Source organism: Rattus norvegicus, chromosome 11 (assembly GCF_021556685.1).
Source record: "Rattus norvegicus strain SHRSP/BbbUtx chromosome 11, alternate assembly SHRSP_T2T, whole genome shotgun sequence".
Taxonomy (NCBI): domain Eukaryota; kingdom Metazoa; phylum Chordata; class Mammalia; order Rodentia; family Muridae; genus Rattus; species Rattus norvegicus.
In genome coordinates this window covers 24861032-24877824 of record NC_141544.1, presented here as the reverse complement: position 1 = coordinate 24877824, position 16793 = coordinate 24861032, and the positions used below count along the sequence as shown (strand labels likewise).

Below are 16793 nucleotides of genomic sequence, written 5' to 3'. Positions count from 1 at the left end.
GAGTGCGTGAAAGAGAACAGCATTCATTTTCCCAAACACAACTTGGGATCTATATGCATTTGTGTCTCCAGCAGACCGTGCTATGCGTGCTATGACAATTGCTGAGTCCCCTACTTTGCAGCACAGATGGGATCAAAGCAGAATGAAATCTAGTTAGATGTGAAGCATGGAGTTTCTTTCTGGGTGATCTAAAGGTTTAAAAACTATTTTCTTAACGACAGGAAACATAGCGCTCTCCCTCCCCCTCTTCAGAGTTCCAAGCGTTCAAACCTCAGTCCCATATGGGGTAAAGGAAAAGGTGATTTGAGCCATAATTTTTTCTTTTAATTTAAATTCTTCCCTTCTCTTTTTCGACCTGGACAATATACATTCTTCAAGAGTTTGGAACAAGCTTTGTTCGAATCCCAGCTTCATCCATATTTCCTAACTCCTCTATGATGCTTCCCCAACTACAAAGGACAGATAAAGAGAGTTACAACACCTCTACGTGGGGCTCTCATAATGTTGTAAGTGAAAGTCAGTGATTCAGACACTCCTAAGTCATCACGATGTTCCCTAACTCACCCTAGAATCTGAGCTCAATCTCCTTTTAAAATTCTTCCCTTCTGTCACTTTATTGACCTCCCCTAAGCAGAAGTGTGATGCCCCGGACGGCGACGACGACTTAGTGCTTCTTCCTTTGCACACAGGAAGCAGTCAAGATTGTAAAGGGTGAGTCTGCAGTCTGAAAGAGAGCCTTTCACTGCATTAGATGTGAGTGAGTTTCCATTGCTTTTACTTTTATAAACTGTAAAAGGTCTAATTCTTCAGAGTTGCTAGACGCAGAGCACAAACACAGCGATCGCAGTCCTCCCTGTTTGGTTCTCCTGCTGAGTGTGGTCAAGGAACACAGTTGGATCCACTTGGAATGGACTATACTTTCTATACCTGTGCCATCCTCCCTCTGGGGTGTGTGTGTGTGTGTGTGTGTGTGTGTGTGTGTGTGTGTGTGTGTGTGTGTGAATTAGTATATGGTATATGGTACCTAGGGACTAGACCCAAGGCCTTGCACAAGATAGGCAAGCACCCTGCCACTAGGCTTGGTCCCCTCCCTACACTTTTCTGATGTATTTTAACTAGATTAAGGGCCGGATATTGTGATCCAGGTCTTAATCCTCGCATTTGATCTCTGTGAATTGCAGCTACCCTGGGCTCCTCAATGAGACCCCCACATCAAGCAAACAAAACAAACAAACAAGCAAGCAAACAAACATTATAGATATCATCTTCTACTGCATTTCTCTAAACTTGGGTTTCTTTATTCTTTGCCTTTTCTTACCCCCAAATTTACATATTATGTAGATTACCTTAGGCCTCACTTTGATTTCCTTAGAATTTCCAACTTAAATAAAAACAAATCAAGTTATCAGTGCGGTTTACACCTGTGATAAGAACTGAAATTTTTTTTTTAAAGAACTGAAGGTCTAGGAACATGACCTGGCATGCTTTTGCTTGCAGGGACTCAATTCAAATCCCTAACACCCACACAAAATACAAGGCAGGGCCTACAATCCCGCGCTGAGGACAGCCTAGACTGGGACCGCTGGGGTTTACTGGCTGACAACCTCACTCCACACTCGATGAGAGAACTTGTCTCAAAGGACTAAGGCAGAAAGTGATGGAGTAGGTCACTTGATGTCCCCCACTGGACAACAGGCACACCAAGTCAGAATCACTCACACACATACACGAGCATATGCCACAATCACATATGACAATAATATTTGAGAAACTGACATCAATCTTGCCCTTTTATGAGCACAGAAGTTAAGATTTGAAGGCTCGAACACTTGGGACCTTTATTAAATAACATTTTCCTACATTTCCTTCCAATCAAACTCCTGGAAACCAGCTATTTTCCATCATAAACATTGTTACAGCTGAAATCTGCTCACTCCACAAAGTACGTAAACAACAGTCACTGTTGGTTGAAATGGAGCACTTTCTACCACTCCAACATGAGAGCATTTCATTTGTCACAGTAAAACTTAAGAAAAACGTCTTCGGGTAAACACTCACTTTTACACCAGCTCAACCACAAATCTTATGTGTTACAGAACCTATTTGGGGATAGAGAGGGTTTGTTTTTTTTTTAAGGACATAAAATATTTAGGTATTTATATCTACAATCCACAAAGTTGGATTTGCAACACAAGGCTGGGTTATAGCATTAGGTTGTATGTTTAAAAATTAAAAAATAATAATGCGGGCCAGCGAGCTGGTCCAGCAGCTAAAACACCTAAGCTTGACAGTGTGAAGATGACCCCCAGGACCCACGTCTGAAGGCTAGATTTGGTAGCTCATCTGTAATCCTAGAACTCATGAGGTGAGTGTGGGAATCAGAGACAGGAGGCTCCCCCAGAGGCTTGCAGCCATTTAGTGTACAGCACACAACGCAGGAGAAGCAAAGGGACACTCTACATCAAAAGGGAAAAGCCAACACCAGAGAGTTGGACCCTGACTTCCAAGCACACACGACAGTTGAACACTAGCGTGTACATGCACACGTATACACACACACACACCCACACAGAGAGAGAGAACACAATAATGATAGACCTTAAAAACTTTAAATCTAATCACCATGGGTTAAAGTAACCAAAACTCATGTCAGGAAGGGAAGTGAGGGAAGAATAAGAGTGGGAAGGGGAGGGAGAGATAAAAAAGGAAGCAAGACCTGTCTCAGTGAACCAACCGTGTTCCACATGATATGGAAAGAACCATCCCCTCCCCAAAGAAGAAAGAGAAAGCGGTGGGGGTTGTCGCATCACTTCTGACTCAGATCTCACCCTAAGTTTGATAGGAAATTCAATCATTTCTCACTAAAAGAAAGTTTGAGCCAAGGGCTTAGGAAGAAGATGCTTGTGACAGAACACATGTGGCAAGTTCCTGAGTCTTCGCAGTTTTGTTTTGTTTTGTTCGCAGGGAAGCCACTGCCCCTCACCTCATCCCCAAAATACAGATCCGTAGACAAGAACACAAGTATAACAACTGCTCAGATAACTCCACCTTAAAAATGGACTGCCAAAGAAACGCCCACCTTATGCCCCAAACTTTAGCTTCACAGAAGAAAGGTCCCGTGTTTTTAGAGCATGAAGTTTTTTTTTTTTTTTTAAGGCTAGAAAAGCAAACACTCTCCAACTTAATACTTAATGCTCAATGTGCCATCAACACACCAAAATGGAGTTTACAGTCTCTTTGAAGATAACTGTAGACATTGTTAAATTGGCAGCCAGTATTAAAAAACAAGAAGGGAGGAAAAAAGGACTGACAACCAATAGATGCTTTTACAGGTTAAATCTTGTCGAAGGCACCTTATCCCCTCAGTACACTTTGATTTATTTAAGCTCACCACATTTCTCTTAAATACACTCCATTAACAAGTGATAGACTGTGATCTTGGGCTGGAGGCAAAACAAGAAACACAATCTTTCAAGACCTTCATTCATTCCCTTACCAGGTGTCTTGCCCACACCCAGGTCACCTAACTTTGCTGAGGCTTTTTTTTTTTTCCTCCAAATCAATGGAGGTGTTTTACAGCAGTCCAGGGTCATGAGGTCGCCCTCGAAGTCCAATGATCTGGGCTCAAATCCAGACTTATGAACCTCCGTGTGTGAAAGGTAGCAAAGAAATAAAATAGCTACGGGTTAGGGCTGGAGAGATGGCTCGGTGGTTAAGAGCACTGACTGCTCTTTCCAGAGGTCCTGAGTTCAATTCCCAGCAACCACATGGTGGATCACAGCCATCTGTAATGGGATCTGATATCCTCTTCTGGTGTGTCTGAAGATAACAGCTAATGTGTACCCAAACACATAAAATAAATAAATCTTTAAATAAAATAAGAAAAAACCCTACAGGTTAAAGGGAGTGTGGGGGAAGCAGCTCATGCTCACTTCTGGCCTAGGACTTGGCAAATCGGACAAGCAACCTGAGGGGCTCCAAAAACCATGGCTCCCAGGGAAAGTATGTGAAGACTCCAGGAATCATGCCAGCCACGAGACTCTAAACATGCCCCATATCTGCTCAGGTTGGGATCTCAGATATTAAGTATTGATCACATTATTAAACATGAGTGAAGGTTCCACCTCCACACACAGATATATTTCCCAAGTGAAGACAGGGTTCGACAGCTGACAGGACCAGCTTTCAGTGAAACCCTATTAGTGTGACCCTATCTTTAATCTACAGCCATGATAAAATGTCCCAACATACACAAACTCAGCTCCAACAGTGACTAATGACCACTTATCCCCCTATCTTCCGTAATCTGCCCCTCCACCCATTCATCACGTTGACACCTCCCTTTACACACGTGAACAAACTTTAACAGAGAAGGGAAATCAACAAAAAAAAAATCTCAAAGGTATCGCAGGCTGTAAATTAAACTAAGGGGAGACAGAGGAAAGACAGCGCTGGAGATGGATCAGATCTCTGAGGTTCTGATTTGCATCCATGGCTTTGGGTAGGGGGTGGGGAAGTGTTCCATCACCTAGATATGCAAACTGAGAAGAAAGGCTGCCACACAGAAAGGGGAAGTTGGAAGTCGGGGGACAGGGCCCCAAAAAGAGTTGATTTAATCTTCTCATCCATCCACCGTGACACAGGTGAGAGAGTCAGGGCTGAAATTTTAACTTCTGTTCTCTTCAAAGGAGTAACAACTTAGTACGCTTCCTATTTAGCTGAGTTCAAATGGGCCTTTCAACTTTCAGCCAAGGAGTGTCTCTGAGAAGCTTGCCTTCTCACAGGCTTTTATTCACTATCATGTAGCTCTTGTGGGTTTGTTTTTTCCCTTTTCCTTTTTTCTTTTTGTAGCCTCTTGGCTTAAGTAAAACCTTTGATCTAAACATAAAGAATCGCCACAGACCACAAATGTTCAGACTAGCTTAAAAAATGATTTCATAATTATGTAAATTAAGTGACTCTAACTTTTAGGCCCTGATGCAACTTGAAGCTCCCTCAGTATGTGGCTATAATTCCCCAAGGTGGAGTGTGTGTGTGTGTGTGTGTGTGTGTGTGTGTGTGTGTGTGTATGTGTGTGTATGTATGTGTGTGCTGTGTGTGTGAGGGGTGTGTGCTGTGTGTGCTGTGTGTGTGTCTGTGTGTGCTGTGTATGTGTGCTGTGTGTGTGTGTCTGTGTATGTGTGCTGTGTATGTGTGCTGTGTGTGTGTGTCTGTGTATGTGTGCTGTGTGTGTGTATATGTGTGCTGTGTGTGTGTGTGAGGGGGTGTGTGTGTGCTGTGTATGTGTGTGTGCTGTGTGTGTGCTATGTGTGTGTGTGCTGTGTGTGTGTCTGTGTATGTGTGCTCTGTGTGTGTGTGTATGTGTGTGTGTATGTGTGTGTGTGTGTGTGCTGTGTGTGTGTGCTGTGTGTGTGTGTGTGCTGTGTGTGTGTGTGCTGTGTGTGTGTGTGTGTGTGTGTGTGTGTGTGTGTGTGTGTGTGTGTAGCACTGAAACAAGATCCATGATTGAAACCAGAATCTACCAAGAGGGAAGAAACCGAAGTGGAGTCCATGGTTCAGTCATCCATAGTTGAAGATCCTTAAGGGACACAGGAAAACTGTTTGCGAGCACACGGTGCCTTTCCTTAGGCCAGGTTTCTTAAGCTGCATCTTTCCAACACTTCATCTGCAGCTGCAGAACTCTCCGTCCTACAAATACTAAGGCAGTCTGTTCTGTCTCGCCACTGAGGACTACCAGGCAACTAAACTTGCAATCGCCTGTTTTCTTCCTGAACCCAGCCACGCAGTGGCTACTTTATATCCTACCACGAGAAGGAGTTATTTCCTCAAGTTTCTTCAGAATCCAATTTAATTACAGACTTTGGTTACATAAAACAACTTCTAACAACCCGTTGAGCTCAGAAATAGAGGACAGGAGGACCAGATTTTGGATTCCTGAGGAATGCGGATCACAAGCCCCCACCCCCACCCCGTGTCGCTTGCCCCTCCACTCCAGCACCCCCCCCAAGGATCCCTCAGATGGATGATATTCATTTGGACTCATCCTAAGAGACCAAAACTCGGGGACAGCCCGCTGCCTCCTACCACCCAAGTGCTTAGACAGGCGTTTGCCCAGAGTGAGCTGGGCGTGCCCTGAACTTGGCGAAAGGCCGAGGTCTACCGAGAGGTTTGGGATGTTTCAGGAGAGTTTGGGGTGATAGGCCAGAGGGACAACCTCAAACGCGAAACTAGAAACCTTTCCCTGTAGAAGTTCTGGGAAGGTCCCTCTGGCCTGAGAAGGGAGAGTTCGCCAAGAGTCAATTCAGGGTCCGATTATGAAGAGTGGAGTAGGGACAAGCGAAGGAGATCAAGGGTGAAGAAGGAGGGCGCAGGTTACCTGAACAGAGACATATTAATCCAAAGAGGTAAAAGTGAGCAGGCTCCGCGATCATTGTCCTCGGATAGGTCCTGCATACAGTCTCATGCCAAGAGAAGGGAGCAGAAGCGGAGATCTCCAAATTTATGGAAGCCACACACTCTACACCCTACACACAAAGGCTTAATATAAGCAACGTGAGTCAATCCGCCAAGAGTTTGCAGGGCAGTTTCTGGTCGACCTTTCCGGAGGCTTGTCAATCCTTCAGAGCCCTTTGCAAAGAAAAATTCCAAGGTTTGTCTTCCCCGGCCCCGGGTTTCTGAAGAGGCTTAATCACTTCCAAGGCTCATCCAAGGCGAACAACAAAGAGCCCAAACCGAGGAGCAGTTGTGCTGTTTCCTGCCTCCACAGTCCTGCTGAGCCTCCCGGCGTGCGCCTCCACAGCGTGTTCCCTGGCGCCGCTGCGCGGCGATTGCAAAGTTGGGGTATGAGAGCAAATGGAGAGATGCACCCCAAAAAAAGTGCTCCTCCGTCTACCGGAGAGCCAGTGAGTAGCAGGCCACCCCCCTCTGGCGGCGATTGCAGTCAAGGTAGCGGCGGCAGCTGGGGAGAACAGTCTCGAGGTTCACGGGGTGCGCCTGGGTGACTCTGCGCACCAGGAGGGAGCGAAGGGGCGGTACGGCGACAGCGGCTGCCTGGGCGGGCCCTTGTTCCCATCACTCGCGGGATGCGGAGGGCACCAGGGACCGCAACAGGACCGCAGATGCACGCGCGCCTTCCGGACGCCCCCAGCCCGGCTCAGCACCCAGCATCGTCCGGGGTCCTGCCTCCACTGGGGCGCGCGTTACACACCTCGGAACCAAGCTACAACCTAAACTTCCCCGGGTGGCTAGTCTTACTCCGTGCTCCTGGAAGCTTCGGAGAGGCTGCTCCGGGCGGCCCCGGGTTGGTGGAAAAGAGCGAGCAGGAGGAATTGGATGCTACCGAGGCTCGCCCGAGCTCCGCTGGGAGCTACAGCGTCTGAAGTTTCTGCTCTCACGCTGCCTCCTTTCGGCTCGACAGCTCGTGGGTTTCCCCCTCAGTCCCTGCTGCTCCGGGTTTCCTCCCTCTCCAGCCCGGCTCGGGAACCTTTAAAGGGGACGCGCGATCCCTGCCAGGCCCTCACTGGCGCTGCTCAGACAAGTTCTGCGTGTTAATATTTCCATCCACATGCCCGGAGTGCCCAATTGCGCCCTCAGGTGAGATTTCAACAACTCAGAAGCAGAAATCTCAACGAATGAGAACTTGTCTTGGGTCCCTTTGCATCCCAGTCTCCCCTGCACCTTTCTCCAAATGGAACCTCCCAAACCAAAGACTTCAAAATCCTCCAGGTCCCTCTTAACCTCTTCTTTACCGCAATAGGGAATTGGAGTAAACTTCCAAATAAGTTCACTCACCACCACCACCGCTCCTATTCTCATTAAACAAATAAATAAACACACAAACTGATTTGCTCTTTCAGTAAAGAGGCTTTAGGAAAGTGTGAATGATCTAAAATATAGCAATACACGGATATTCTCTTTTGCTTGAACTTCCTGAGGGTCCTGTAGAAAGTCTAAATGCTAGGAGTGAGGGTCTTGGGGACCTCATTGTGTTTACAGAGGAGTCTCTTGAACTTGGTAGCTTATATACATCAGAGACTTACCAGTTGAATAAGAGCAACAAATGGGAGAGGCTACCATAATCTAAAGTTTGCAATGATGAACTCAGCATTTCAAAACACTGAGCCGCCCCAAGTTCCAAGGTATCAGGTACCTGTGACCAAACCAACTTTATTCTCTCATCTGAAAAACAATGAGGCCCGTTGGGCTACTTCATGAGTAAACTAATTAGCCAAGACCAAACATGCCTGGGATATTGGACAGACAAGTCTTCGCGAATTCGCTCTTTTCTTTTCTGTTATTATTACATAGGACACAATGAAAACCATATAATATATGCTGAAGGCTCTATGAATTGTAATTGTTGCCACTTATAGCTATTGTGTTTATTAATAAGTTACTCTCTTCCAAGTTATGATACATGGCTTCAAAAAGAGTACTTAATACCTTCACCTGTGGCAGGTGGCATGGTGGCCGCTGAGGAGGGTTTGGGTTTATTTTGTGTGGATGGATGTACTTTTCTAGCTTTCCCTTAATTGAGTGTATGCATTACCTAACTAAAGTACAAGTTTAAAAGAAAGCCACGTGCTCGTCTTGGTCCTGGCTGCTGCGGCCCATGAACTCAGAGCAACTGTCTGGGAAAAGAAACCTGGTTAACAGTGCCTTACCTCTGAAAGTGAAAGACAGTTTAATCCTGAGAAAGCTGACTGAAAACTCAGTAAACAAGCTGAGATAAGAATTCAAAGACTCTCACCAGAATCTTTTCAGCAGCAGAAAGCAAGAATGTGCAGTAAATGCTAAGAGACCTACATCGATTTGGTATCTGTGAATAGATATTTGGTGAGAAACATAGAAAATAAATTTTCCTTGGAATAAAATGAACTTTTAAGATAAGATACCCTCGGAATAGAAAATAAATAAGCTTAGCATGGCGAAGGAGAGGAGGAGAAAATGAAAATCTCCAATCCCCAGGTGGCCTAAGGGGATTTTAAATGAAGATTTTGAAGTTCCATCTAGTGAAGGATATATCCTTTTATGTTCATTTATTTGGTAGTGCGTGTGTGTGCGTGTGCGTGTGTGTGTGTGTGTGTGTGCGTGTGCGTGTGTGTGTGCGTGTGCGTGTGCGTGTGTGCAGTGAGATAGGGCCTCCTGCATGCTAAACACAGGCTCTGCCACTACATACCCAGTCTGAGAAAGTAGACCCCATGCCAGAATTCTATTACATTGTTTCCCAAGTGTATCGCCCAGTCTTCACAATTTTCCTGAGATCTTTCTGGAGCTATTTCACCATATGGCTGCATGGCAGAGTGCCTACTCCTTGTGCAAGACTTTGGTTCTCTTCCTAGCCTGCGATGAGCAGACAACTGTCCGCAATTCAAGTTCTAGTCCACCTGATGCTCTCTACTGATCTCCACAGGTTCCTGTATACATGTTTGCATGCACACACACACACTCAAACACACACACACACACAGACACACAAAATACCAATACACATTCAAATGGATATATTTAAACACCCACCACATTTCCGTTAGATTGAAAGTGTATGAATACTAACTTCTACTTTTCAATTCCAGTACACTACACCATTAAACTCCTTTGTTCCGGTGTCAATGATAAAATTTATCTAGGGAGACAACAATACGTATCCACCAGGAAAGAACTACTAGAGATTCTCATCGAAGTGTTTTCTAAAAGTCAAGTTTCTGTTAAGAATATCAGTAAAATCGACATCTAAATTAAGAGTTTGTATGCCGACGGTATTAGGGACTCATAAGAGGTACAAGTCGGAGTGCTAGAAAAGGATTCTTATTTTTTTTTTACTTTTTTTTTTAATTAACTTGAGTATTTCTAATATACATTTCGAATGTTATTCCCTTTCCCGGTTTCCGGGCAAACATCCCCCTCTCCCCTCCCCTTCCTTATGGGTGTTCCCCTCCCCACCCTCCCCCCATTGCCGCCCTCCCCCCAACAGTCTAGTTCACTGGTGGTTCAGTCTTAGCAGGACCCAGGGCTTCCCCTTCCACTGGTGCTCTTACTAGGATATTCATTGCTACCTATGAGGTCAGAGTCCAAGGTCAGTCCATGTATAGTCTTTAGGTAGTGGCTTAGTCCCTGGAAGCTCTGGTTGCTTGGCATTGTTGTACCTATGGGGTCTCGAGCCCCTTCAAGCTCTTCCAGTTCTTTCTCTGATTCCTTCAACGGGGGTCCTATTCTCAGATCAGTGGTTTGCTGCTGGCATTCACCTCTGTATTTGCTGTATTCTGGCTGTGTCTCTCAGGAGCGATCTACATCCGGCTCCTGTCGGTCTGCACTTCTTTGCTTCATCCATCTTGTCTAATTGGGTGGCTGTATATGTATGGGCCACATGTGGGGCAGGCTCTGAAGGTGTTCCTTCAGTCTCTGTTTTAATCTTTGCCTCTCTATTCCCTGCCAAGGGTATTCTTGTTCCCCTTTTAAAGAAGGAATGAAGCATTCACATTTTGATCATCCGTCTTGAGTTTCATTTGTTCTAGGCATCTAGGGTAATTCAAGAATTTGGGCTAATAGCCACTTATCAATGAGTGCATACCATATGTGTCTTTCTGTGATTGGGTTAGCTCACTCAGGATGATATTTTCCAGTTCCAACCATTTGCCTACGAATTTCATAAAGTCATTGTTTTTGATAGCTGAGTAATATTCCATTGTGTAGATGTACCACATTTTCTGTATCCATTCCTCTGTTGAAGGGCATCTGGGTTCTTTCCAGCTTCTGGCTATTATAAATAAGGCTGCGATGAACATAGTGGAGCACGTGTCTTTTTTATATGTTGAGGCATCTTTTGGGTATATGCCCAAGAGAGGTATAGCTGGATCCTCAGGCAGTTCAATGTCCAATTTTCTGAGGAACCTCCAGACTGATTTCCAGAATGGTTGTATCAGTCTGCAACCCCACCAACAATGGAGGAGTGTTCCTCTTTCTCCACATCCTCTCCAGCATCTGCTGTCACCTGAGTTTTTGATCTTAGCCATTCTCACTGGTGTGAGGTGAAATCTCAGGGTTGTTTTGATTTGCATTTCCCTTATGACTAAAGATGTTGAACATTTCTTTAGGTGTTTCTCAGCCATTCGGCATTCCTCAGCTGTGAATTCTTTGTTTAGCTCTGAACCCCATTTTTTAATAGGGTTATTTGTCTCCCTGCGGTCTAACTTCTTGAGTTCTTTGTATATTTTGGATATAAGGCCTCTATCTGTTGTAGGATTGGTAAAGATCTTTTCCCAATCTGTTGGTTGCCGATTTGTCCTAACCACAGTGTCCTTTGCCTTACAGAAGCTTTGCAGTTTTATGAGATCCCATTTGTCGATTCTTGATCTTAGAGCATAAGTCATTGGTGTTTTGTTCAGGAAATTTTTTCCAGTGCCCATGTGTTCCAGATGTTTCCCTAGTTTTTCTTCTATTAGTTTGAGTGTATCTGGTTTGATGTGGAGGTCCTTGATCCACTTGGACTTAAGCTTTGTACAGGGTGATAAGCATGGATCGATCTGCATTCTTCTACATGTTGACCTCCAGTTGAACCAGCACCATTTGCTGAAAATGCTATCTTTTTTCCATTGGATGGTTTTGGCTCCTTTGTCAAAAATCAAGTGACCATAGGTGTGTGGGTTCATTTCTGGGTCTTCAATTCTGTTCTATTGGTCTATCTGTCTGTCTCTGTACCAATACCATGCAGTTTTTATCACTATTGCTCTGTAATACTGCTTGAGTTCAGGGATAGTGATTCCCCCTGAATTCCTTTTATTGTTGAGGATAGTTTTAGCTATCCTGGGTTTTTTGTTATAGAAAAGGATTCTAACTCTTCTTCCACCTGCCCACTCATCCCAGTCAGTTGTATCCAAACAACCCCTGAGTTGACAGCCACATGCAAATGAAAGATGCTGAGGGCATGAGGTGCAAATCTAAGCCTATTCTCAGGACCTAAGAGCTCTAACTCTCCTTCTTACAGCAAGAATAAAGCTGGCTCTAGAGAAGACTCTGCCCCAAAATGTAAAAGACAAAGAGCCATTGGGTGAATTGATAGCTTGGACTCTTTCTGGAGATGGATTTATCATGCAACTTGCCAGTGACTTCGTTACGGAACACGAAGGTTCCTGAAAGAACACACAAAATACTCTCGATGTGTTCTACAGAGAGTAGTGGATGCATGTATCATGTACACCTGCATAGGAAACATACCCAAGACCTCCCCTGCAGAATGGCCACAGACAATAGAACTAGGATTCCCTCCAGATTGGCCAGAAGACAAAAATCAAGGTAAGAGTGTGTCTTCATTTACATTAAAAAATCAGTTCTGATCACTTCAGTGAGAATGTTGGTGGGGATTGTCATAATGAAATCCATTACATTGTATGCTAGATTTAAAATTGGAAGAGAGAAAAAAAAGACAGAAAAGGGAGAGGAGAGGGAAGGAAAGAGTAGTGGGTTGTGAAGCTCCCCTGGCTGAGTTGTGATCTCCTATGAGGCTTCTAAAACTCAGGATCTCTCAGAACCTCTTTGAGACATTTGAAGAAACTTGAAAATCACGCATTCCAGTAACAGTCTTATTGTTGGGGACTTTTGACAGGCAAGATGCCAAAGCTACAGGGATTTCTCACTTCCTCTGATTTGATTTTATCTTTCCTGGAGTTGGAGAGGATGGGGGCAGTTGCAGGAATTCAGGAAATAACAGAACTCCCAGATTCTCTCTGGGGATACCGGAGTATTCTGATCAGGAGAAACAGCGTCCTGAGGAAACTATAAGCCAGAACATCTCCCTTGCTTTCTTCCTTGTGAGACACCTGAGCTTCAAAGGGAGCCAGGGATGCACTCCACAACTTCCAGCAGCTCTGCTGAGCCAGTCTGGCAAGGTCTCTGCAGGAAGACCCTGCTGAGTACTCCCGGATACCCTCCCTCAGGAAAGAACAGCTTATTCAGCAATTTTTACACAAAATTGCTGGGTAATCTATACATTGTTTGGTATCTGAAATCCTAATCCAAGATGCCTGTTTGACTGTTCCGCCCAGGTTGGAGACATAGTCCCATATCACAGTAGCACCATATGTATTATTAATAAAAGGGTAAACAAGTTTACATTTATTCTATTTAGTGTTCTATATATTTATGTAGGGCAGACTTCAACTGTAATGTTTTGATGTGTCTCTCTTATTTAGAACAGGTACAGCCTCCAAACCAGATGGGCCCTGGAAGAGAAGACTCTTGGCATCACTGCTTTCCGCTTGTCTTAAACGTCCCAGGAACTGGTGATGATAAATGCAAGGCTTTCAGTGGAGCTTTTCAGAGATGGGAGAGAACCCCAATGATGCCACTAATGCATCCTCCTCTCCCAAAAGCTGTCTGAGGCCTATTGAATGGAGATACTGTAAGATACTGTGCTGTGAAACTGTTGTGATTGTGGTTGCCTCTGAGCGTCTCTGCATGTTAGGACATTGAGGTTATTGTAAAATCGGCCTATGTGGTAGAGCCTTACATTTTGACCACGATGAATCTCACTAAAATGGACACCTTCCGTTTTCATAGGTTTTTTTTTAAGAATGTAAATAAGAGGACACAGGGAAGTGGCATTAATCAAAGCGGCACTTTACAAACGTTATCTGATCTAATTCTCACCCTGTGAGGTGTTATTGCTCTCCCAATTTAAAGATGAGGTTAGGGGAGTGAAAGATTAACTCGGCGTTCAATGGCCCAGAAGCCATGGGCTTATATTTGAACCCAGCTTGTTTTGAATCAGAGCACATGGGAAAAGGGAGACCCATGGTAGAATAAGCTCTGGGGACTTTGGATTGAACACATTCTGAGATTCCCCGGTGCCTTTAACATGCAAATAAGCATTGTGAGAAAATGTGGGTCTTGGGTAAACATCACTGGGTTGATAGGATAAGACCATTGCAGTATTGTCGCACACCTGAAATCCATGCCCCGGCTCCTTTCAAAACTGTGGACATTTGCCAGAACACATGTTACAAAGAGACAGGCAGCCATCTTTACTGGGACAGCTCATGAGCTGAAGTCACTATAATTGCACTTGTGGGCCATTCTTCATAAAGCTGCCAGAGGGAACCTGTTAAATCCCAGGACAGACTAAATCTTTGCTCAGTAGTTCCCCCACACACACCCCACCACCACCACACCCAATTAGGAGTATGAGCCCTTCAGGAAGGCTCCAAGGCCCGTTAGTCCTAGGCCTGTGGCCCATCCCTTTCAGTCTTTCTCCTGCCTCGCTTACTTCACTTTACCACCGAGGTCTCCACGAGATTGCTAAAATGAGTCAGACAACCACTGTGTCAGAGATACTCCCTTGCCCTGGGTTTAATATTCACTTCCTTGAATCTGGTGCATTCATGTTCTCCTTTCTCTTAGATTTCAGTGGTATCACAATTTCTCAGATTTTTTTTTTAAAAAAACAAAAACAAAAACAAAGCGCTCTTTAACTTCACATCTTTATTGCCCATACCATACCACGCTCAGTAAAAGCCTCTCGTTTGACTTCACAGCACTTATCCCCACCTAAGATACGACATATTCCATTTGCTTTTAGCTTTTATTGGCTGGTCCTCTCAACATGGGATGTTACCGGAGTCCAGGGATTCTTGACTATATTCTCCACTCAGATACCCAGCATCTAAGACAGAGCCTGGTCCTTAACGTACGCTCAAATGTTTATCAAATGCATGTATGTGTGGGTATTATCCCACTGTGTATAGATTATTTCAAAAAATGCATCTTTGGGGACTGGAGAGATAGCTCAGCGGTTAAGAGCACTGACTGCTCCTCCAGAGGTCCTGAGTTCAAATCCCAGCAACCGCATGGTGACTCACAACCATCTGTAATGAGGTTCGATGCCCTCTTCTGGTGTGTCTAAGACAGCCACAGTGTACTCATATACATTAAATAAATAAATCTTTTTTAAAAGTGCATCTTTAATAGACTCGTTTGTATATTTCTAAACTGTTTTCTCCAATATATGGCTTAATCATTTATCTCATTCAACGTACCACTCCTTGGGTTTCTATAAGGTCATGACTGAGTGCCTGGCTGTAGAAAGACTTGTTCATTTGGATCAGTTTACTGGGAAACAAAGAATCAAGAACTAGTCATCCAAGCTTAAGGACTGGAATGTTGAAGCTAGAAGTGGCCTTAAAGGTAACTTTCTCGGAAACGAGAGTCCTGAAACCGAGAGTAGCAGCATTTCCTAGGACATAGCAGCATTTCCTAGGACATGCCTCACCCCGCCCCGCCCCGCCCTAGGCAGCTGGACCTGGGTTCTATCAGAAGACAAGCTGAGCAAGCCACAAAGCAGGCCAGTCAGCCACACTCCTCCACTGTTTCTCACCAGCTCCTGCCTCCAGGTTCCTGCCCTGTTTAGTTCCTGCTGTAACTTCTGTCAGTGATGAACAGTGATGTGGAATAAACAAAGCCAGCCTTTCTTCCCCAACTTGCTTTTGGTCATGGGGTTTTGTCACAGCAATGTAACTAACGAAGACAAGCAGTCTAGTCAGAAATTCCTAATCAAAGCTCTGTGTGTTCCGAATATTAAGTCAATAGATAGTGCACCAATATGTATGAAATAATGAGTTTTATAGAGTTTTGACGTTTTCCCCACATACTTAGGGACTAGTTTAGGTTGGTATACTTTGGGTATAAACTGTTCCAAAGAGAAAAAAGACCAGCATTAGTATGTTTGTTTGTTTATTATTAATCATTCCATTCATTTCCCACTTCCCAGTTACGCCTCCACAAACCCCCCATCCCACATCTGCCCTCTCCCCACTCCCCTTTGCCCCTATGAGGGTGCTCCCCTACCCACCCCACCGCTCCAGCATCCCCCTATGCTAGGGCATCACACTTCCACAGGACCAAGGGACTCCCCACCCATTAATGTCAGACAAAGCCACCCTTTGCCACATATGTACCATGGATCCCTCCCTGTACACTCCTTGGTTGGTGAAGACCAGCATTTAAATAGCAGTATCTGCTTGTGATAACTTTCTAGGTACTTTCTAGATCTAAACGCATTTAATCTCGGGCAAAACGCATAATTAGGTTACTTCCTGATATCATTCTCCTTTGTGCTGGAGAAGACAGAGAATGCTCATTTCTGAAGCTGAGCTCAGCCCCGAGGCCTCATTGTCTGAACTGATAGCCCTGACTTTTATCCGCACACCAGTCTTCGAGAGACAAACACAGGTGATTGATTAAGAGAACATTATTTGGACAGGTCTGGCTGTAGGACAATGCTACCGGAGTAGAAGTTTTGTCTGGAGATGTAGTTTCGTTTCCCGACTCAGTAGGAGAAAGTGACTGAGAGAAGCACACATCTGCTTCATGTTTGGCTCCGTGAGGAATTGAATTTTTAATTTCATATTCGGAGCACTCAAAGTGATTTAATGTTTCTTTTTAAACCCAATGAGGTGGCATAAAAAAAAAACAGATATTGATTGTGTGTGAAGATATCCGAAGAATATTGGAAAGCATGAAGAGGAATTTGTGTGTGTATATATTGCTAGCTGAGCATAAGATTTTGCTGTCTTTTGGGTTCTTACTCACAGATATGTCTAGGGCTGAGCATATACTGTTCTCATCGTGAGTTAAAATTCTCTTCAGTTGGGATCATAGCTAACAGCTGCACAGCTGACTGCCATACTCTGTAGTCTCGCAACTTGAACACTATTTTGTAAGTAATTTACATTATATGTTATTCTGCAGATGTGTTTTAACAGAACTGTTTCGTGTTTTTGAGTTCTCATTGCTTCAAAAAG

At 44.5% G+C, this 16793-nt stretch overlaps 1 protein-coding gene and 1 long non-coding RNA gene across 6 annotated transcripts in view; one reads left to right on the top strand and one right to left on the bottom strand.

Annotated features, from left to right (window-relative positions):
* Robo1 (roundabout guidance receptor 1) overlaps positions 1 to 16793 on the bottom strand; it is a 1048129-nt gene that overhangs the window by 374291 nt on the left and 657045 nt on the right. For 3 of the 5 annotated variants that reach the window (XM_087576842.1, XM_087576841.1, XM_087576843.1), the window contains exon 1: positions 6377 to 7521. In XM_087576842.1, coding sequence (XP_087432968.1) covers positions 6377 to 6431 — 55 coding nt within the window. In that variant the 5' untranslated portion in view covers positions 6432 to 7521. 5 annotated transcript variants of the gene reach the window in all.
* LOC148002469 (uncharacterized) lies at positions 6838 to 14950 on the top strand. The gene is made up of 3 exons (XR_015632896.1): positions 6838 to 7593; positions 11984 to 12291; positions 13188 to 14950. It is a non-coding gene; the product is annotated as an uncharacterized LOC148002469 (long non-coding RNA).